This window comes from Vipera berus (assembly GCF_964194415.1).
Source record: "Vipera berus genome assembly, chromosome: 12".
Taxonomy (NCBI): domain Eukaryota; kingdom Metazoa; phylum Chordata; class Lepidosauria; order Squamata; family Viperidae; genus Vipera; species Vipera berus.
Genome location: NC_138215.1, coordinates 13,660,707 through 13,681,038, shown reverse-complemented (window position 1 = coordinate 13,681,038; position 20,332 = coordinate 13,660,707). Strand labels below are relative to the sequence as shown.

At 44.7% G+C, this 20,332-nt stretch overlaps 2 protein-coding genes across 2 annotated transcripts in view; one reads left to right on the top strand and one right to left on the bottom strand.

Moving 5' to 3' along the window:
• Positions 1–7,402: 7,402 nt before the first annotated feature.
• Positions 7,403–18,520, bottom strand: LOC308673397 (prelamin-A/C-like). The gene is made up of 5 exons (XM_081337022.1): positions 16,565–18,520; positions 15,301–15,320; positions 13,026–13,182; positions 9,700–9,870; positions 7,403–7,904 (listed from the first exon to the last, which is right to left on the bottom strand). The coding sequence occupies exons 1-5, from the start codon at positions 17,237–17,239 to the stop codon at positions 7,659–7,661; spliced, it is 1,269 nt and encodes a 422-aa protein (XP_081193148.1). The 5' UTR covers positions 17,240–18,520; the 3' UTR covers positions 7,403–7,658.
• The window catches only part of ADAMTSL3 (ADAMTS like 3), a 157,278-nt gene continuing 150,151 nt past the window's right edge, over positions 13,206–20,332 (top strand). Inside the window, exon 1 of the mRNA XM_081337175.1 lies at positions 13,206–13,228. The gene's annotated coding sequence lies outside the window, so the exon portion shown is untranslated. The remainder of the gene's footprint in view (positions 13,229–20,332) is intronic.

Sequence of the window (20,332 nt, the reverse complement as noted above, 5' to 3'; positions counted from 1 at the left end):
CATACCATTTCTGATCTGTTTTCCACCTGTCCATTTAAGATTCAGAAATCCATCTTCTTGCTCAAGCTAACCAGCACTGCTAGAGAGGAGTATGCCGCTGAGATCAAATCTTGCTAAAACCAACTATATAACATATAGCTGAGGATAAAACTAAACTTGTTCCTCTCCCAAAATGCACAGTAAGGCAATCATTTTTGAAGCAGCGTGATTTGCTGCTATTGCACTGGATGGAACAAGGTTCTCGAGACTAAACCGTATCTTGTTTAACACTGTAGTGTTGTTTTCAACAACCCAAATGACTTTTATTCCAGTATGTCTTACAGCAGCAAACTGTTTTTTTTCTAAAGCCCATAAGCAAAGCAGCTGGCCTTCCTAATTATGATAAAAAGGTAAAGGTTCCCCCGCACATGTGTGCTAGTCGTTTCCGACTCTAGGGACCGGTGCTCATCTCCGTTTCAAAGCTGAAGAGCCAGCGCTTGTCCGAGGACGTCTCTGTGGTCATGTGGCCAGCATAACGCTGTTACCTTCCCACCGTGGTGGTCCCTATTTTTCTACTTGCATTTTTACGTGCTTTCGAACTGCTAGGTTGGCAGAAGCTGGGACGAGTAACAGGCGCTCACTCTGTTACGCGGCACTCGGGATTCTAATTATGATAGAAAGGAGCTATTTCAGATTTCAGGGGAATTTCATTTAACTATTGATAGGGTGTTTTTTTTCCTTTTCTCCCAAACTATTGGAAGCTACTAGCTGTTAAGTTATTACAGCTAAATTGATGGGAGTCCAAATTTTATTAAGCAGTCTCCCATAAACGGGGATGTGAGCTACGCAAGTTTAAAATATAATAAGAGTAAAAATTTGTCAAGGCACCGGACCGAGTTTGGAGAAGGTTTCGCCCTCTTGAAATAACATTCGGACAAAATAAGATTTAAGCCTGCCAAATCCTGTGCAGAGTTTGTTTTAAACACCGCAAAGAGCCATCAGCAGAAAAGAGAGATCTCTAGCAGAAAGCAAGTGTTTTCCAGATTTGTGCCTTTTAATAAGGCCTACGCGCAACTAGAAATACCTGAACAGCAAATGCAACAAACTCTTTAGATCTGCTAAAATATCAGAAACCCGCCACCATTAATAATTTAACCCTTTCTAAAAGTGTCTATTGAAGAAAATCCAACAGAAAGGAATCCTTCCAGGAAAAAAAATACATATTGTGTTCAGGAACCCTATCCTACATTGAGGCCGATAGGAACAGAAGTATTCTTTGGCCATTCATTAACACAAGAGTCCTAAATAGTTCTGAATTTTAGGTCACACTTCCTTGTCTCCTGCGGTTGGGAGAGAAAAGGCTGCATTTTATGGGCACTTGAGCATTCTCTCTGGATGTTTCTTTAGGTCCATTTTGAAAGAATGACAGCATAATCAGAGATTTCCCTGCTCTCTCTTTCCTATTGCAATTCAGCACTGGCTTTAGGTAACTCCTAGACCAGGGGTAGGCAACCTCGGCTCTTTTATGACTCATGGACTTCAGCTCCCAGTCAGCTATGCTGACTCAGGAATTCTGGGAGTTGAAGTCCTTGAGTCATAAAAGAGCCGAGGTTGCCTACCCCTGTCCTAGACAAATCCCCAGCATGTTCTGTTATGGCCAGTTCTGTTGAAAAGAGAAAGCAAGTAGTACATAACCTCTCTATATAATTGGAGCAAAAGGAATTCCTCAATTTGACCTATTTCTTGGAACATCTCCCAAGCTATCGAAGAAAGCTAGAACTGCAACCTCAGTACCACCTCAGGCTTCTGTTTGGATATGTGTAGGAGGAAGACCTCGGTTTATAGAGGAATGAGGAGCTTGACCAACTTCTTGGCCAAAGGCCACACTATGTGCAAAACAAGCAACAGTTAACCAAGGATCGGGCACTTGATTAAATAACACAGTGTATTAACTCTTCTTCTAATTTAGCAAGATGAGTTTCTTGCTTGTTCACAGCAGGCCACAAAATGGGAAGGTCTCTTAAGGCTCACTGAGGCAACTCCAAGATAGTCATAATCAAAGGTGGTTGCATCTGCCTTAATAGTGCAGATCCTTACATATAAGTCTTTCGCCAGTTGACCATTAGGAGCCACAAGCCATCTTGTCCTTGAAGTCAAGCATCTGAAGCAAATTTTCAGTTCTGGACTTCCTGTTTCAAGTTTCTCAAGGAAGGCATCAACTTCCAGTTACATTATGGGACAGATGTGAGTCCGATTCTGCTGTAGGAAGAAATGGACAGCTCAGATTTGACGATCTCCAGCTTGGAGGGTTGTTAATGCATTTGCACAATTATTTTGGTACACAAGCTGCGCTCCTAAGCCAAGTTTACAACTCAGCTTAGCAATACTGAGAGGAAAAGATAATCCTCATCTCTTCGGTAAGTTTGCAAGATTCCTAAAAAAAAACCCTGTAGCTGCTTTCTTTCTTTTCTTTTTTTTTTATCCGAGTATGTCAAGGAGGCGAGAAGAACATTACTATACTATTTTTTTTTATTAAATTGGTATGCCGCTCTGATGAGGTGACACTGGGTAGCTTACAAACCGTAAGAAGATGATAAATGGAAAATGTAAAAAATTTAAAACTATGCCAAAGAACCTAGAACTAGAGGAGAGGAGAGATCGTCTTACTCTTATCTTCACACAGTAAGTTACTTCTTACTCTCAACCACCTCCAGCAATGAGTAACCCCCTTGAGGCCCCAAGCCAACTGGAAAAAAACGGGTCAGTCATTTAATGCCCTTCAGAAAGCCAAAAGGGAAGGGACAGTTCTCACTTCTGGTGGTAGAGCCTTGCAAACAAGTCAGGTCCACAATGGAAAAGACTTCTCTTTTGACCCCACCTGCTGGAATTCCATAGCAGTCCTCTTCTGCTAGCACGAATGAGGCAGTCTGGTCCCATTGGGGTGACTAATGTGTATATTACTGCACTTTTGGAAACTTCTCCACCCCAATAGGAGCCAGCGATGTGCAGCAGCAGCCAAAAAAGCTAATACAGTCCTGTGTTGCATAAACAGAGGCATGCAATCAAGATCACGCGAAGTATTAGTACCGCTTTATAAAACCCTAGTGAGGCCACACCTGGAACACTGCAGCCAATTATGGTCACCGGTCTACAAAAAAGATGCTGAGACCTTGGAAAAAGTTCAGAGAAGAGCAACGAAGATGATCCAAGGCCTGGAGGCTAAAACATATGAAGAACAGCTGCAGGACGTGGGTTTGGCTAGTCTAGAGAAAAGAAGAAACAGGGGAGAACCCAACAACATTTAGATATTCAGTTAAATGTACCTGGCAATGAATTTGTTTCTTGGTTTCTTCTGCAGCCTCTTCCATGTCTCCATCACCTTCTCCTCTTTCCAGATACATGATCATTCCTTCGGCAGCTTCCTGAAAGTAGATGATGTTGATGAACTTTTTTAAAAAAATTATTTTTCTGCCTTCAAGTTAGTCTTTGCTTCTGACAACTGCCTGGATAAACCCACACAGTTTTCTTTGCAACAGTTTTGTGTTCTTCTTAAGGCTGAGAGTGACTGACTGACCCAAATGTCTAAGTTGGAAACCAGAACTTGTGGTCTTCTGGTTTCTAGGCTGGTGCCTTTAAGCCAGGGGTCTTCAAAGTTGGCCCTTTTATGACTTGTGGACCAACTCCCAGAATTCCTCAGCCTGGCTGAAGAATTCTGGGAGTTGAAGTCCACAAGTCATAAAAGGACCAACTTTGAAGACCCCTGCTTTAAGCCATTAAACTAAACTGGCTTTCTGAGTAATAATAATTAGATGAAGTCAAGTTGGTACTTACATTCCCATCACCATCAAGGAGGACAATACCGATGTTCTCTCCAGGTAACTTTGAGGATTCCCAAATTAGGGTGCTAGGAGTTGGGTTTAAACCCATACATTTCCTCCAAACCTGAAAAGAAATAATGGCACGTAAGTTGACTACGATTGTAAATGGTTTTTGACTGATGTGAATGCAAACATGCATAGTTCTTCTAGCAGGCTTACACACACACACACACACACACACACACACACACACACACAGAGTAAGTAAGAGGAGTATTAGAATTGATACTCACAGTTACTACTTGACCAGCCTGAAGAATGAATTGAGCAGGAAACTTGTACATAGTGTCAGATTCATTTCTATGTTGCTTTCTAACCATCCATCCACCTAGCAGTTGATCCTGCAACCCAAAGTTGCATTTAAGAAACAATTGATCTTAAAGCCCTGGTGAAAAACTTTTAACTTCTTTTTGCCAAAGAATCCTAGAGCGTAGGTGAACATTTTGGGACACGTGTTCAAGCTCATTTATTGATAGCAGTCTCACTTTTTATATTTCTATTTAGCTTTTCCTCCAGAAGCTTAAGGCAGTAGCCTCCTCCAGATTTCCCCACTGTAACAACCTTGTTGGTAAATTGAATTACGAGATAGTAACAGGTCTAAAATTGCCCAGTGAGCTTCTGCAGCTGAGAATGGCCTTGGTTTCTCCACTCCTAATCTAATAGCTCAGGTGTTTTCAAACCTGGCCCTTTTATGACTTGTGGACTTCAACTCCCAGAATTCCTCAGCCTGGAACGCTGGCTGAGGAATTCTGGGAGTTGAACTCCACAAGTCATAAAAGGGCCAAGTTTGAAGAAGACCCCTGCAATAGCTTAAACTTTCTATTACATTTGACTTTCATTTCTGCCTTTATGTATCTATCCTCTTTGCAAACAATGACTCTTCACTCCAAGAAAGCCACTTTAGAAGGGCGGCAATTGGGCCTGGGAGAAATAGGATATAGAGCCTCCCCTTTGTATTTTTAATCACTTCTATGTCTAAGGGTGGCTCAATGGTTAAAGTGCGACATTGTAGGGAAACTCTGCCCACAGCCAGGAGTTTGATCCTGATGGGGCTCGAGGTTGACTCAGCCTTCCATCCTTCCAAGGTCGCTAAAATGAGGAGCCAGATTGTTGGGAGCAAAACGCTGACTCTGTAAACTGCTTAGAGAGGGTTGTAAAGCACAGTGAGCAGCATATAAGTCTTAAGTAATATTTCTATTACTGTTGCTAAGGGTTCCGGGACTATGATCCCAGCCCAAACTTGGAAAAACATGAAGGAAACAAGGCATTATTTTCTTTCCAAAAAAAAAGAACCTTTAGGTAGCCCTTGACTTAATCATAACCAGAACCAGAATTTCCACTGCTGAGCAAGTCAGCTGTTAAATGAGTTGCACTTTGATTTTACAGCCCTTTTGTGCCATTGTTAAGCGAGTCACATAGTTGTTAAATGAATCTGGCTTCCCCCTTTGACTCTGCTTTCCGGAAGCCAGATTGGAAAGGTCCCAAATGATGATCAAGTGACCTTGAGATGCTGCAACCATCATCAATGCATGCTAGTTGCCAAGCGCTCAAATTTTGACCATGGAGATTCTGGGATGGTCCTAAGTGCAAGGACCGGTCTTAAGTCCCCCTTTTTTTTTCAGTGCCGTTGTAATTTTGGAACAATAAATGAATGTTTGTAAGTTGACAGGACTACCTGTGTTCCGGGAGTAACTTTTCCCAGAAGCAAACAAACCTCCAGGTGTTTGAACATCTAGAGACAAATGGTTTTTACCTGTTCAGAATTGTTTTTAATTTTGATGAATTTCCCTTCCATATCGATGTCCTCTATGGAGATGCTTCTTGATGAGGAAGCTCGCTGGACCACTTTGAAGCTCAGGCTGTGATCCTGTTTCTGGGCCAAAGCATGTTTCCGTTTCCTTCCTTGCAAGAGGCGGCGTTGGGTGTGACTTACGGTGGTCCAGCTCCCACCACTTCTCCTCTCTGGTCCCCCACTTTCGGAGGAGAATTTGGAGAGGTTCAAACTAGCAAAGAAAGACACAAAAAAATGTCTACGGAGATTCTCAGTCATCCCGGTCACAATTATCACGAAGGCAACTGGACTTTCTTGTTTTACTTTGAAGAGGTTTCACTTCTCATCCAGGAAGCTTCTTCAGCTCTGACTGGGATGGTGGGGAAGGGAAGGATTTATATTCCTTGCAGACGGCTGGTCATTTGCCTTCTTTTAGACCAGCTGTCTGCAAGGAATGTGAATATAAATATAATTCCTTCCATTCCCCACCATGCAGTCAGAATTGAAGAAGCTTCTTGGATGAGAAGAGAAATGTCTTCAAAAAAACAAACAAACAAGAAAGTCCAGTTGCCTTGTGAAAAAGCATCTTTGGGAGACACACAAAAATGCCACCCTTAGGGGAAAAAAAAAGACAACTGGGTTAAGAGAATATAGCTTGAATCAGTGTAGAAACCTAACGGTCAATCAAAGGAGTAGACAATGGGCAGTTCTGGGATTAAATTTGGCCCCCGCGTGCTACCCAAGTACAGATAGTCCTCAGCTTACAAAATTTTATGTAGTTACAAGGGGACTGAAAAAAAGTAACTTACGGCCGTTTTTCACACTTATGACTGTCGTAGCACCCCTGCTTGGCAGCTGACTCAGACTTATGACGGTCGCAGTGTCCCGGGGTCATGTGATCGCCTTTTTGCAACCTTCTGACAAGCAAAGTCAATGGGGAAGCCAGATTCCCTTAGCAACCGTGTTGCTAACTTAACAACCGCAGGGATTCAGTTTAACAACTGTGGCAAGGAAGGTCTTAAAATGGGGCAAAGCTCACTTAACGAATGTTTCACTTAGCAACAGAAATTTTGGGCAGAATTGTGGCCGTTAAGTCGAGGACTATCTGTACCAGATTTGTTTTCCACCCCATGGAATTAGTTAGGCAAAGAGCTCTTAAGTCTCTTCTCTTTACAATATAAACAGGTTTTGAAAAACAACCCTACAGCTCCACCTTCCTGCTGCCCATTTGTCTGCATTTCTGCCTCGCAACATGCACAGCACATGACCGGTTGAGGAATTCTGGGTCTGGGAAGTCCCCAAGTCTCAAAATTGCCAAGTTTGGAGACCCTTGTTCTATCTCATTCATACGTCTGCTTCAAAGTTCCTTCTCTGCTGCTCACTGTTCTGAACCAGCCCTCTTCTGGCCTTGTAATAAGGCAAACCCCTATTCAGAAAGAAGAGACTGGAGAGCGTCCAAGGCTAAAAGGCATCTGCCAAGATTTATTACGCAGTTAACAAAAACACTAGAGCTTGTCTTCTCAAGCGGAAAAGTTGCTTTCAGCAACCAGCCCCTCCCCAAACACTCCTTTTATAGAGAGCTCAGGGCGTGGTCTCCCTGTGCCTCCTCCCGAGGAGTCCCGCAGCCTTTCTTTGTTTGTTCCTGCTCGACTGCCTCCTGCGTCGGGCGTCCTTGAACAGGGCCAGCTGTGGGTCATCTTCCTCCGCACTCTCGGGCTCACGCAGCTGAGAAGAGGTCCCCGGCTGAGGGCTCTGCAAAGCCTCCAAACCATCATCAGCCGGTTCGTTTCCCTCCTCCCCCTCATCTGAGTCATCCGATACATCGGAGCCGGCTGTCGGACCCACAGGCTGGCCCTGAGTCACAACACTCACGGAGACGAAGGAGCAGAAGAATCCAAGATCTCTCTGCCCAAGTTCTCTTAAACAGGAGTTGGGGATGGACGGAGGTGAAACTGGTTGGCCTTCAGCTCTTGGTCAATTAAAAGACAAAAACAAAAAACCCTCTACTTATTGAGGGGAGATTTCCAAGCTTACCGTTTTTCTTCTCCTTCTAGCAACATCCTATAGGCATTGATCTCAAAGTCCAGGGCCAGCTTCACGTTCAACAGATGCTCATATTCCTCCAGCTGAGACTGCATCTGCTGCTGCATTTGCGCCATCTCCCTATTTTTTTCAGCGAGGCATCTTCTGGAAAAATCACGTTCACCATCGATCGCCTTCTGTAGTTCCATGATCTTAGTCTCCTGCTCTTTTATCCTGGCTTCCAACTGGGCATTCTTGGGTTTTACAGAAATGTTTTAAGGTTAGGCACATCCGGCTTGAGCGAGAGAGCCGAGGAGAGGCTCTTTCTAAGACCAGACCCCTCTTTTAGAAGACCCAACAGACCCCAAATCAAAGCTGAAACGTTCATGTTGGCTTTTGCCAAATAGATTGGTTTCGTTGTTATAGGAATGTAAGTCCAGAGCCTTGGTGGAGCAGTGGGCTAATGCCTCCTTAAGTAACACCAGCTGCCTGCAATTAGTGCAGGTTCGAGTCCCACCAGGCTCAAGGTTGACTCAGCCTTCCATCCTTCCGAGGTCGGTAAAATGAGGACCCAGATTGTTGGGGGCAATAAGCTGACTTTGTAATAATGCCGCTTGGGGAGGGGGGGGCGAGAGCCCTAATAAGCAGGCATATACATAGAATGAAGGCTACTGCTAAGCACATTGATTGTGTTTAGATTGTAAGCCACCCTGAGTCTTCGGAGAAGGGCGGGATATAAATGGGATTAAAATAAAATAAATAAATAAAGTCCAGGCCTACCTGGGCTAGACAGCAGTTTATCTAGTGGCCATTTGAAAGTTACAAGAGCACTGAAAAAAGCGACTTACGACCACGAAAGGTCACAAAACCCGACAAGCAAAGTCAATGGGGAAGCCAGGTTCACGTCACAAGGGTCTAACTTAACATCTGTAGTGATTCACTTAGCAACTGTAGGTTGTAAAATGGAGCAAAGCTCACTTAGCAACCGTCCCACTTAGCAACAGAAATTGCGGCTGTAAAACGAGGACTACCTGGATAGACTCTTACCTAAAAGCAAAACACTGACGGTTTGGGTCGCTACCTTATTCCGCTACATCAAAAGGAACCAGAAATCAATGCTTTTTTTTCCCCCTTTACACCACAACTTTTTCTCTCCCCCTTTTCCTCCCTTATTTTTCCCTTATTTTTCTTTGTACTCCTGTATTTTATATTTTGATAAACTAATAAAATATTCTTCCTAACGGAAGACCCAAGGGGCATCTGCTCGCTCTTGCGTATGCCTAGTTTTGCCTGGGTCTGCTTTCTTTTTTTTTTCTTTTTCAGTTTACCTGTGAATTGAGATGATCAACCTTCAGTTTCGTTTGTTTTAATTCCTCTTGGACAGAAGTAGCCAAACCATGCTTCTCTTGGGCAGAAACGAGTGCATTTTCTACCTGCAAAAATAGGGTAGGTTAATAATAATGTTCGCTGGAGCACATTCCTACCTACAAACAGGAATATAACTTTCTCACCTTCAGAATGCACGTTTACCATTTAGAAACTTCCTTACGTCTGTAAATAAATGCATGGGGTTTTTTTTCCCCATCCTTTCATCCAAATGACATCCAAAAAATTATCCCAAGGGACATTTTGAATTCAGGATTTCCCCCCCAAACGTTTCAACTTGATATGCCTCACTGTCTCTGCTCAGTGGCTTCAGGTTCATCTCAATCTTATTAAATGCTCTCCTGTATAAACTGTTGACCTCTGTTTCTCCATACATCAATCCCCAAATCATCACCTTCAACGTTCCATAGCTGAACTATGGATTTAATTACTAGGCTCGATCATCTAACCAGCTTCTGACGCCTATAGGCTAATAATGAAGAACCAATGGCCTTTAGAGGTTGCTGATCTTCTGTACTGTGGTGATTCTTTGAGTTTTACAGTTATAGATTTCTTATCATTGGCTTCTCAGAAAGTGGCCCATAGAAATATAAGCGTTAAGTAGACAGCAGAACTTTTCCCCCTTTCCCTTAATTAAGAGAAGAGTCTTCCCATTTAACTCACTCTGGCCTGGAAATTTCGTTCCACCTGATCTTTGTACTCCTTGATTTGCAGTTCATGCTCTTTTCTCAGCTCTTGGAGAGACTTCATTAGTTTAGCTTCAGATTCCTGTTGATGGCCAGACATTACCCCATGAATCCTGCTCTCGTATAACCGCTTCTTGTTCTTGAGTTCCTAAAGAAATTGTGTTGCAGAGGGAGAATTTTGTTAACTTTTCAATAAAGGTTTTAATCCAACAGACAAAACTGGATTCCCCTCCCGTCCCCTCCCATTCCTAACGCAACACCATCCAAAGTAACACACCGTAGAACAGGAGTGTCAAACTCAATTTCATTGAGGGCCGCATCAGCATTGTGGTTGCTCTCAGAGGGCCGGGTGGGTGTGGCCAGGGTGGGCGTGGCCTGCTGGGTAGGTGTGGCTAGAGTGCTTATGGCCTGGGTGGGCGTGGCCATCTCTACATCGTTCGCATCAAGGGTGCCTATGGGGGCCTGGGCAGGAGTGGGACAGATCTGAGGGTCTCTGGCAGAAGGAGGGTCTCTGGGCCAGGGCCAAGGCAGTGGGGGCCATTCCCTCACTGTTTCCAGGATGACTTCATGGGCCGCATAAAACCACTTCACGGGCCGGATCTGGGCCCCGGGCCTTGTGTTTGACATGTCTGCCATAGAATGTTCAATTCCACCAAGTCCCAAAGGTGGTTTTTTTTTTCTTTTCAAAAGGCAATGGGGACTTTTGTTTTTTTTTTTCTTGAAGATGTTCTGCTTCTCATCCAAGAAGCTTCTTCACTTCGGTGGAAGATGGATTTAATATTCCTTGTCGTTAGTACTCTTTCAGAGAGTCCTTGAGGCCACTCAGAGTTTTATCTATGCCCTCTGGGTTACCCAAATAGCGCAAATGGGTGTGGAACTTTCTTGGAACTTCTGAGAGGACTGTGTTGTAAGCCAGTGGTCCTCTCTGTCCAAAGTGTGTAGACTTTGCTGTCTTCAAAAGTCTGCATTCTGGACAGAGGGGACCGCTGGTATGAAAGAGGAGTCAAAGAGGCCATCAGCATTAAGATTCAAGAGCTCTCTCTCTCTCAATGGGGGTGGGGGGATACGACATCACCTATCTCCTGTCTTCCACACAATCCTTTCAGCAGTTCCAAGAAGTTTCCACACCCATGTGCACTCTTCAGGTGATCCAGAGGGCACTGATAAACCTCCGAGTGGCCTCAATGACTCCGAAAAGAGTCTCGACAACCAGATGACTACAAGGAATATAAATCCATCCACCCGCCACTGTTCAGTCAGAACTGAAGAAGCTTCTTGGATGAGATGTGAAACCTTTTCAAGGGGAAAAAAAATAAGAAAAGTCCAATTGCCTTTTGAAAAGCACCTTTGGGACAACCATAGATTGGATGACTGAGCACCTCCATAGACAGTCCCTATGCTTACAACCTGGTCAGCTTTTGCCCTGATGGGCAGAAAAATATATATATCACAAAAGTTATTTTCCATTACAATTGGGAAGAGCGCAGGGGAGATGATGTCCCTTCAAATTATTTGTACAAGTTCTGAAGCTGTTAACGGAATAGATCAAGTTGGCATTTTAGACTGACATACATACATTTTCATGGAAGCTCTTCAGAAATGCCTTTTGATCTTGGAGAGTTTTCACTTGATTTTCCAAGTCTGCACTTTTCAGCTTCTCATTCTGAAGTTCATTCCTGGTACCTTTCAGCAGCTCCTTAAGCTATAATAATAATAATAATAATAATAATAATAATAATAATAATAATAATAATAATAATAATAATAACAACAACAACAACAACAACAACAACAACAACAACAACAACAACAACAACAACTGGTTGATACCTAGGATGCTGGCAGCAACTCGTGTCAACATTAGTGCCAGTCAATTTGAGTGTTCCGTTGACTGGGTTTCATATTTTATGAATAAAAGTTTTATGTAATAATAATAATATCAAAACATTCACTATACTCAAAGAAGCATTTGCACACTTTTAAGTTACCCTAAAGGTTAGAGTTAGGATTTTAGCTAAGACTGAGTGTGAAGTTACTCTCATCACCTGTCTGTCGAGATTCACCTACTACTATAGCCTCAAGGTAAACTATTTGAAGTCAAATCTATTCCGGCAGATCATTTTAGGTCATAAGGCAGGCTTTTGTTATTCTTACTAATTGTAGATAAAACAAACATGGCTTGCCATGTTTTTCAGCATGTCGTACTGATTAGGTTCACACCCTAAAATATGTAATGTAGTTTATTTTGGCTTGGTGTACTATGCGGTTCTAGCCAACTATGTGTTATCAGGACATTATTGCATCAACCCAACTAGAACTGCCAGGTAATGTCATAAGCTATGGAGTACAAGCAACTTAATTAAGACATTGGCCTCAACAGGAGTACACTCGATTTAAGGTGTTTCAAGGGGAGCGGTTAGGAAAGCAAATAAAGCTTACTTTTTGAATGAGATCGTTTGTTTGTTTTTTTGAAACTTTTAGCGCCATCAAAGAGTGCACGCTTGTGGACCTCTTTTGATGGGAGAGGATTTGAGTCAAATGGTAGGATTGTGAATACCCCTCTCCAATTGTTACAGAAAACTGTAGGCCTCCGTGGACCTCGCTCACAAAGGAAATCAAACCCAAATTCTGAATTTAATAGTCTGCTGGTTTCCAACTTAATTTAAATCATTCATGAACCTAATTCATAAGATAGCTCTCTCTCTCTCTCTTCCTCTTCCCTTCCACATATAAATGCACATACATATATACAAAATTCTCAACTTAACAACCATTCATTTAGTAATCGTTCAAAGTTACAACAGCACAGGAAAAAAGTGATTTACGACCGTTTTTCACACTTTATGACCGTTGCAGCATCCCCATGGTCACGTGATCAAAATTCAGAGGCTTGGCCACCGACTCGTATTTACAACGGTTGCAGTGGCCCAGGATCGTGGGATCGCCACCTTTTGCCAACTTCAGACGAGCCAAGTCAACGGGGAAGCCAGATTCCACTCCACAACCCCTGTTGCTAACTTCACAACTGCAGCGATTCCCTTAACAAGCCTGGCAAGAACGCTGGTAAAATGGGGGCAGAACACGCTTAACAACTGTCTCGCTTTGCGGCGGGAATTTTGAGCTCCATTGCAGTTGTACGTCGAGGACTTACCTATACTGTGGGATCCAGAATCCCCCCATTCCGAGATGACAGCGTAGCAAAATAAAACCCAAAGCAATATAAATATGCAGTACAGATAATAAAAGACCAGCCCCCACAATTTTAACAGGACAGTTGGGATTTCTCATGAACAACCCCCTTACAGAGGCTGTCTTATCCTTGGATTCTTGAAGCTGTTTCTCTAAACTCCGCAGTGTCTGTGCCGCTGTTGCCAGTTCAGCCTCTCTGGAGTTTAGCCGAGCATCTAGATCCCTCGCTCGAGCAACTGCTAAGCTTAATTCCTTTTCTTTTTCAGCGTTCCTGCAAACAAAGTGAGATGAATCAGAAGATGCCTTGGCATCTTAAGGTATGTCCTTCAAAACAGCTTCAAGCTAAAAGAGCTTCAAGCTTGGTTTTGGAATGCTAGCTTATCACTTGTTTGTGTAGCACACCAAACCCTGAAGTGTGCGCATTGGTTATTTTGCTCGCCCCACGAATCCACTCCACGAGTTACGTTTAGGGGATTTGTCTGAATCGGCCCTCTGTACTTATTCCACAAACCACAGCTTAGCATAATATGAAACACCAGTCCAGCCTCTAAACTCCCAGAAGAAAATCAAAGCAGAGAGTTCCAGTTTGACCAAGTTATATTTCACTAATCTATAAAAGAAATTTCAGTAGTATTGTCCGAGCCATGCGACACACTAAACAATATACTAATCAATCACACAGTATCCTGTGATTGTACCATAAAAAAACCCAGTTCCAATAACCAAGGTTAAATTAACCAGGATTATACATTATGTGAGGCCAGTCACTATGTTCACTCTCGGACACACAGGGATGACAAGCTAGGCTGCTACTGGGTTGGGTAGGACAAATGCTAAATCAGCATTTGTGTCCATGGCAACTGCCTCCTCAACAGAGAATCTTCAAAGATAACTGGAAAGGAAAACTGAAGAATTTTGGCCCTCAGGGGCCACTGTCTTTCCTCAGCCAGCCAGCCAGAGTATGCTTTCTGTTTAGGTAGACCAGGGGTCTTCAAACTTGGCCCTTTTGTGACTTATTTTATTTTTATTTATTTTATTTTGTTGGATTTATATACCACCCTTTCCCGAAGGACTCAGGGCAGTTTACAGGGTATTTAAAACAAGGAATACAAAAGTTAAAAACAATTAAAAAGATTAAATCACTCCCTGAAAAAATAAAAACCCCAATTAAAATTAAAATTCTCAGCCTGGGCCAGAGAGCTCAAAGAGCCAGGTCTTCAGGTCCCGGCGGAATGAACGGAGGTCGGGGGCAGTCCTCAGCTCCGCGGGCAGCTGGTTCCAGAGGGCAGGTGCACCCACTGAGAAGGCCCTCCCCCTGGGTGTTATCCGCCGGCAATCTTTTACCGGCGGCACCCTGAGAAGACCCTCTCTGTGGGAGCGCACTGGACGAAGGGAACTTGATGCTGGCAGCAGGTGTTCCCTCAGATATCCCGGACCCAAGCCATTCAGGGCTTTATAGGTCATCACCAGCACCTTGAATCTCACCCGGAGGGCAACCGGGAGCCAATGCAGCTCGCGGAGTAGAGGTGTTACATGGGAGTATCGGGAAACCCCCATCACAACTCGCGCAGCCGCATTCTGCACCAGCTGAAGCCTCTGAGTGGTCCTCAAGGGCAGCCCCATGTAGAGAGCGTTGCAGTAGTCTAAGCGGGAGGTCACGAGCGCATGAGTGACTGTGCGTAGGGCATCTCGGTCCAGGTAGGGTTGCAACTGGTGCACCAGGCATGCCTGGCTGAGGAATTCTGGGAGTTGAAGTCCACAAGTCATAAAAGGGCCAAATTTGAAGACCCCTGAGCTAGGCAATCAGTAGAGGCACGGGGTATTTGTATTTTATTGATAGCATTTCCAGCAGTTTTTAACAGGCCAGGATCATATATATTGCATCAATGTCAGGTGCAAACAACTGGATCCACACATGTAGAGTTCAAGGTATTTTATTGCATTTTGTCTACAATACAGGAATCTCCCTAGACTGCTTGCCTTCTCTTGGGAATAGGTAAGGTTTTATGAAGCTTAGGAGGTTCAATCCAGGATCTCTTGTGGCTGTGCTAATCAAGGCTAAACACATTGCTAAGCACATTGGTTTGTGCTTAAATTGTAAGCTGCCCTGAGTCTTCGGAGAAGGGTGGGATATAAATGGGATTAAAAAAATGGCATTAATCCCACCAACTTGAGTCCTCTTCCCGGTCTGCCTAGCCAAGTGTTTCCTAACAAGCAAGCTGTCATGTGAACCCAGGCACTGTGGTTTTTAAAACATGGTTTATGGGCTTAATGGTGTCACAATTGTTTTAATAAACCATGGCCTGGTACAATGAAAAAGCAGCTCACCAAGTTCATCCAGCCTAGGTTTATTGAGTATTAGTTAATTACAAACGTTTTTTCCCCCCACCCTCCAGATCTAGATTTTCCCTGGAGATGTCAGGAATTAAATCTAAGATGCCCTTATTATCGACCCACGATCCATTTTGGATGAGAAAGCAACAAATATAATGGGATAATCTAGTCCTACCCCGATAGGTTAGTTGCTACACACAATGGCTACATTCACACAATATTCTACAACATGGAATATTAAATTAGCATTGATTAGATTCAAAGCCACTAAAATTCTGGTTTGCAGATCATCATGGCTAGCCAGAAAACCCCATTCTGGTTTGATGGGGCGTTGCTTCTTTAAGAACGGGTTGTTACCAGATGGGATGGATAGCAGCTGATTTAGGTGTCCTTGAAACGTAATTTTGAGAGAGAGAAATGGAAGGAGGTCAAGTGAAGAGCCGAGAATTGTAGAACACGCAGCCAATGCTGGGCTTGTTAGTGTCTCCATGTTCAGAGAGACTATACCTCCAAATACTATGCTTCTGAGTGACAAGGAAGCTTCAGGGCAGGGGTCTTCAAACTTGGCCCTTTTATGACTTGTAGACTTCGAGAATTCCTCAGCCAGGCATGCTGGCTGAGGAATTCTGGGAACTGAAGTCCATAAGTCACAAAAGGGCCAAGTTTGAAGACCCCTGCTTCAGGGTCTCTCCTTATTTTCAAGATTGTCATTGGGGAAGAAAAAAAAAGCTATTTTCCTAATATTTACCAACTCACAATGAAGTTATATCTGTTTTAAACAACATCACAATTTGAAAATATTTAACATTTTATTTGTCCACAATTCTCCAGTCTGGAGAGAGCTTAGTTTGCATATCCCAAATTGGCAAATCAGAAACTCTGCTTGCATTTGCCAGATTAAACAGCTAATGAGGTAATCATGGAATGCCTAATTCGAAAAGGAATGATTTGAGTTTTGCTGCCAGGATTCAAAGCATATGCAAAGAAATTCAACCCAGGGTGCTAATGCCCAAAGGGACTGGCTTTGAATAGGTTTACACAGGATTGGTTACCAACAGAAGTAGCGTTTGTGGTTACAAATAGGAAAAACCTTCAGCCAGTTTTTATGCCTACTGGTAGATTGTGTCACTAAGTTGGGTCTTACTTCTAGCAACCATGCAGAGTTTTCTCATGTGCCACTAAGTTGGGTCTACTCCTAGCAACCACATAGAGTTTTCTCCTACCCATTCCTTCAAGGGTATGGAGGCCTAGAATAATTCAGCACTACCTGGTTTCCAGGCCAGCGTTTTAAGCCATCAAACAGGCTCTCATTCAAGTTATCTACTAGCCCAAGGGTGAAAACGAAGCAAAGGGTTTAGCATGTTGTGTGAAACCCCCCCAACCCCCTCAGCTCCTTTTCTGGGTGTCGCTGCCGACCATCCCATTCTGCTAAAATGGGATCTGCGGCTTACAACGGAGCTCGCTTTTTCCCACAACAAGGCCGGGCCAAGGAGGGGTGTGTGTGTGTGGGGGGGTGTGAGCAACTGGGCCCCAACCTTCCGCGTTTCCCTTCTCCGGGAACGCGCGTGGTTTCCGTGGGAAACCCGGCCGTTTGAAAAGCGCTTTTCACCGGGGGGGGGGACTGACCTGGCCAGCAGCTGCCGGTGCTCTTCGCGCAGCGAGTCCGCCGCCGCTTGCAAGGCCGCCTCTTGCAGGGCCCGCTGCTCCAGCGCCCGGCGCGCCTTGCCCAGCTCCTGGTCGTAGCTGGTGCGCAGGGCTTGCAAGTCGCGGCTGCTCTCCTCCTCGCAGCGGCCCAGGCGGAGATGCAGCGCCGCTTTGGCCGACTCCAAGGCCCGCACGCGCTGGATGTAGGCGGCCAGGCGGTCGTTCAGCAGCCGCAGCTGCTCCTTCTGCCGCAGGGGTCTCCGCAAGGGCTGGCTGACCAAGGGGCTCAGCTGGAGGTCAAGTTCCAGCCCGCTGTCCGACTCCAGCGGGGAGACTCTGGCCGCGGCCATCGGGGCCGAAGTCCCGAGCAGGGGAATCTACCGGTGATGCGGACTTGCGCAAAGCCGCCCTTGCGCGGAGCAACGCACAAGCCCTTTTAAGGGGCCAGCGGCCGCGCCGGGAGGACGATGCGCCCCCGGACCTGGAGCTGGAGGGCGGCCGAGAGGCACCTTTCGGACTCCGGGCGCTTTTCCTTCCTTCCGCGCTGGCCGGCCCTGCCAAGGTACGCATGGAAAGCCGGGGCCAGGCGCCCTGGGCGTTCCACGGGATCTCTCCAGGCTGGATGCGCAACCGGTGCGCAAAAAGGAGGCCGAAGAGAGGCTGCTTCGGTTGCCAAGACGCGGGCACGCCTGGTCATTCATACAAAAAAAAGAAGAAAGAAAGAAAGAAAGAGAGAGAGAGAGAGAGAGAGAGAGAGAGAGAGAGAGAGAGAGAGAGAGAGAGAGAGAGAGAAAGAAAGAAAGAAAGAAAGAAAGAAAGAAAGAAAGAAAGAAAGAAAGAAAGAAAGAAAGAAAGAAAGAAAGAAAGAAAAGAAAGAAAGATGCTCCAAAATGGAACGCAGGAAATATGAAAGGAGGAGGATGCAGGCAGAGAGTCCAAAATGGAACTGATGGGCTGGGATAATTGCTCGTTGGAGGACCCAAAGTGATTAACTTCCAGTTAAATGGCTAAAAATCCGAGGAAGGGGGAGAACTGAGTTGGAGGGATGTGCAGGTGGTCCTCGACTTTTGACAATTGGGACCAAAATTTCCATTGATGAGATAATTTCCATTGATGAGATAATTTCCACTGATGAGATAAGTGGCCGTTCAAAGCGGGTTGCACCGGATTTTATGGTCTTTTTGTTTTTTGTTTTGCCATGGTTGTTAAGTGAATCAGAGCAGTTAAGCGGATCATGTAGCCATTAAGCAAATCCAACTTCCCCATGGACTGCTTGTTGGAAGCTGGTTGGGAACTTCACAAATAGCAATTGCGTGACTCCGGGATGTTGCAACTCTTGTAAATACATAAAGGTAAAGGTAAAGGTTCCCCCGCACATGTGTGCTAGTCGTTTCTGACTCTAGGGGGCGGTGCTCATCTCCGTTTCAAAGCCGAAGAGCCAGCGCTTGTCCGAGGACGTCTCCGTGGTCATGTGGCCGGCATGACTAGACGCCAAAGGCACACGGAACGCTGTTACCTTCCCACCATGGTGGTCCCTATTTTTCTACTTGCATTTTTACGTGCTTTCGAACTGCTAGGTTGGCAGAAGCTGGGACGAGTAACAGGCACTCACTCTGTTACGCGGCACTCGGGATTCGACCCGCCAAACTGCCAATCTTCTGATCCACAAGCTCAGCGTCCTAACCCACTGAGCCACCGCGTAAATACATACTGGTTGCCAAATGCCCAATTTTTTTTATGATAGGACCATGGGGATTCTGTGACAGGAATTCTGGGAGTTGAAGTCTACAAGTCATAAAAGGGCCAATGTATATGCCAATTAGCAGGCATATACATAGAATGAAGGCTACTGCTAAGCACATTTGATTTGTGCTTTTTAGATTGTAAGCCGCCCTGAGTCTTCGGAGAAGGGCGGGATATAAATGGGATTTAAAAAAAAACTTCCTGTCCATTGCAAAAAAGCACAAAAATGGCCACCAGCGTTAGCTTTTAAAGACCAGCTGCCTTCTTTTTCTTTTAAATTTAACCTTTGGAAAGGAAGAACATAATCAGGCTTTTATCCCCTACTATTTTTAGTGGCCTGGCAGGTGTTTTGCACCTGCTGCTTTCAAAGGCAAAAGCTTTTGCTCTGCGTGGGCATCTCCCTTGTCCTGGCCACTGCGCTGCACGGCCTCAGGACTTAATTATTAAACTGGCTCCTAAAAAGCCGTATTTACAGCTGGCCAGCAGTGGGTGGGTACAGCAGGCACTTTAGGCTGATGCACCATGGCTCTATGGCATTTTTTTTTTTTTAGCTCTTGATGCCAGAGGGAGCAACAGTGACGGCTGCAGCTGCTAATAACCCGTGCTTTGAAAATCAATGGGGCAGTTTTAAGAGACACGCAATAATCTTTGAACTTCTTTTCAGATACTGAAAATTGTTTCCTTCCTTGGAACTAACTAACTGGTTTTTGCAACATGCCCCCTGCATAATCCGGTTAGCTTGTTCCTAGTTAATCACTGATTAGCACTGGCAAATTGGGCTGCAAACATCCAGATGATCACTTGAGGGCAGGAGTGAGAATTTTTGATATCTGGGCTACCATCTACAGGCCAAGTAGGAATTTTGCAGCTGTGTAGTGCAGATATTGAAAAGTTACAATGGGGTTTCATGCGTCCCGAGATCGATAAGACATACTTATCATGGTTTACCCCAACATGGATTAATACGATCTTTTCCTTTGCATGCCTTATGAAACCATTCCTTTAATGGGCTGGGTCCATCCAACACACCCTGGCATGTGTGTGTGTTTAATATTTGGCTATCTTGTAGTTTAGTGCAGGGGTCCCCAAGCCCCGGTCCATGGACCGGTACTGGGCCACGGCATGCCAGCAACCGGTCCGCACAAACAAGCAAAGCCCCATCTGCAGGATGCAGGCAGCACACAAAAACCACACGTTCTCTGGTCCATGGAAAAACTTTTCTCCACGGCAGCGGTCCCTGGTGCCCAAAAGGTTGGGGACCTCTGGTTTAGTGTGTTATAGAAGCTCTAGTAAGTTTAATTTCAATTTTTAATTTATTTGTTAATGTGTGCCAGTGGGCTCACAGTAAAACTAAAAAAAAACCACAACCTGACAATAAAGGTTATCTATCTTACCTTAATCAGTTTCCTGAAAAGTGGCAGTTCTTCCATACAAAAAGCTGGGAGTGGTTTTTTTTTTAAAAATTCCATTTATATCCCGCCCTTCTCCGAAGACTCAGGGCGGCTTACAAGCTTAGTAATAGCCTTCATTCTATGTATATGCCTGCTTATTAGGGCTTTCAGCACCACCCCCCCAAGCGGCATTATTACAAAGTCAGCTTAATTGCCCCCAACAATCTGGGTCCTCATTTTACCTACCTCGGAAGGATGGAAGGCTGAGTCAACCTTGAGCCTGGTGGGACGCGAACCTGCACTAATTGC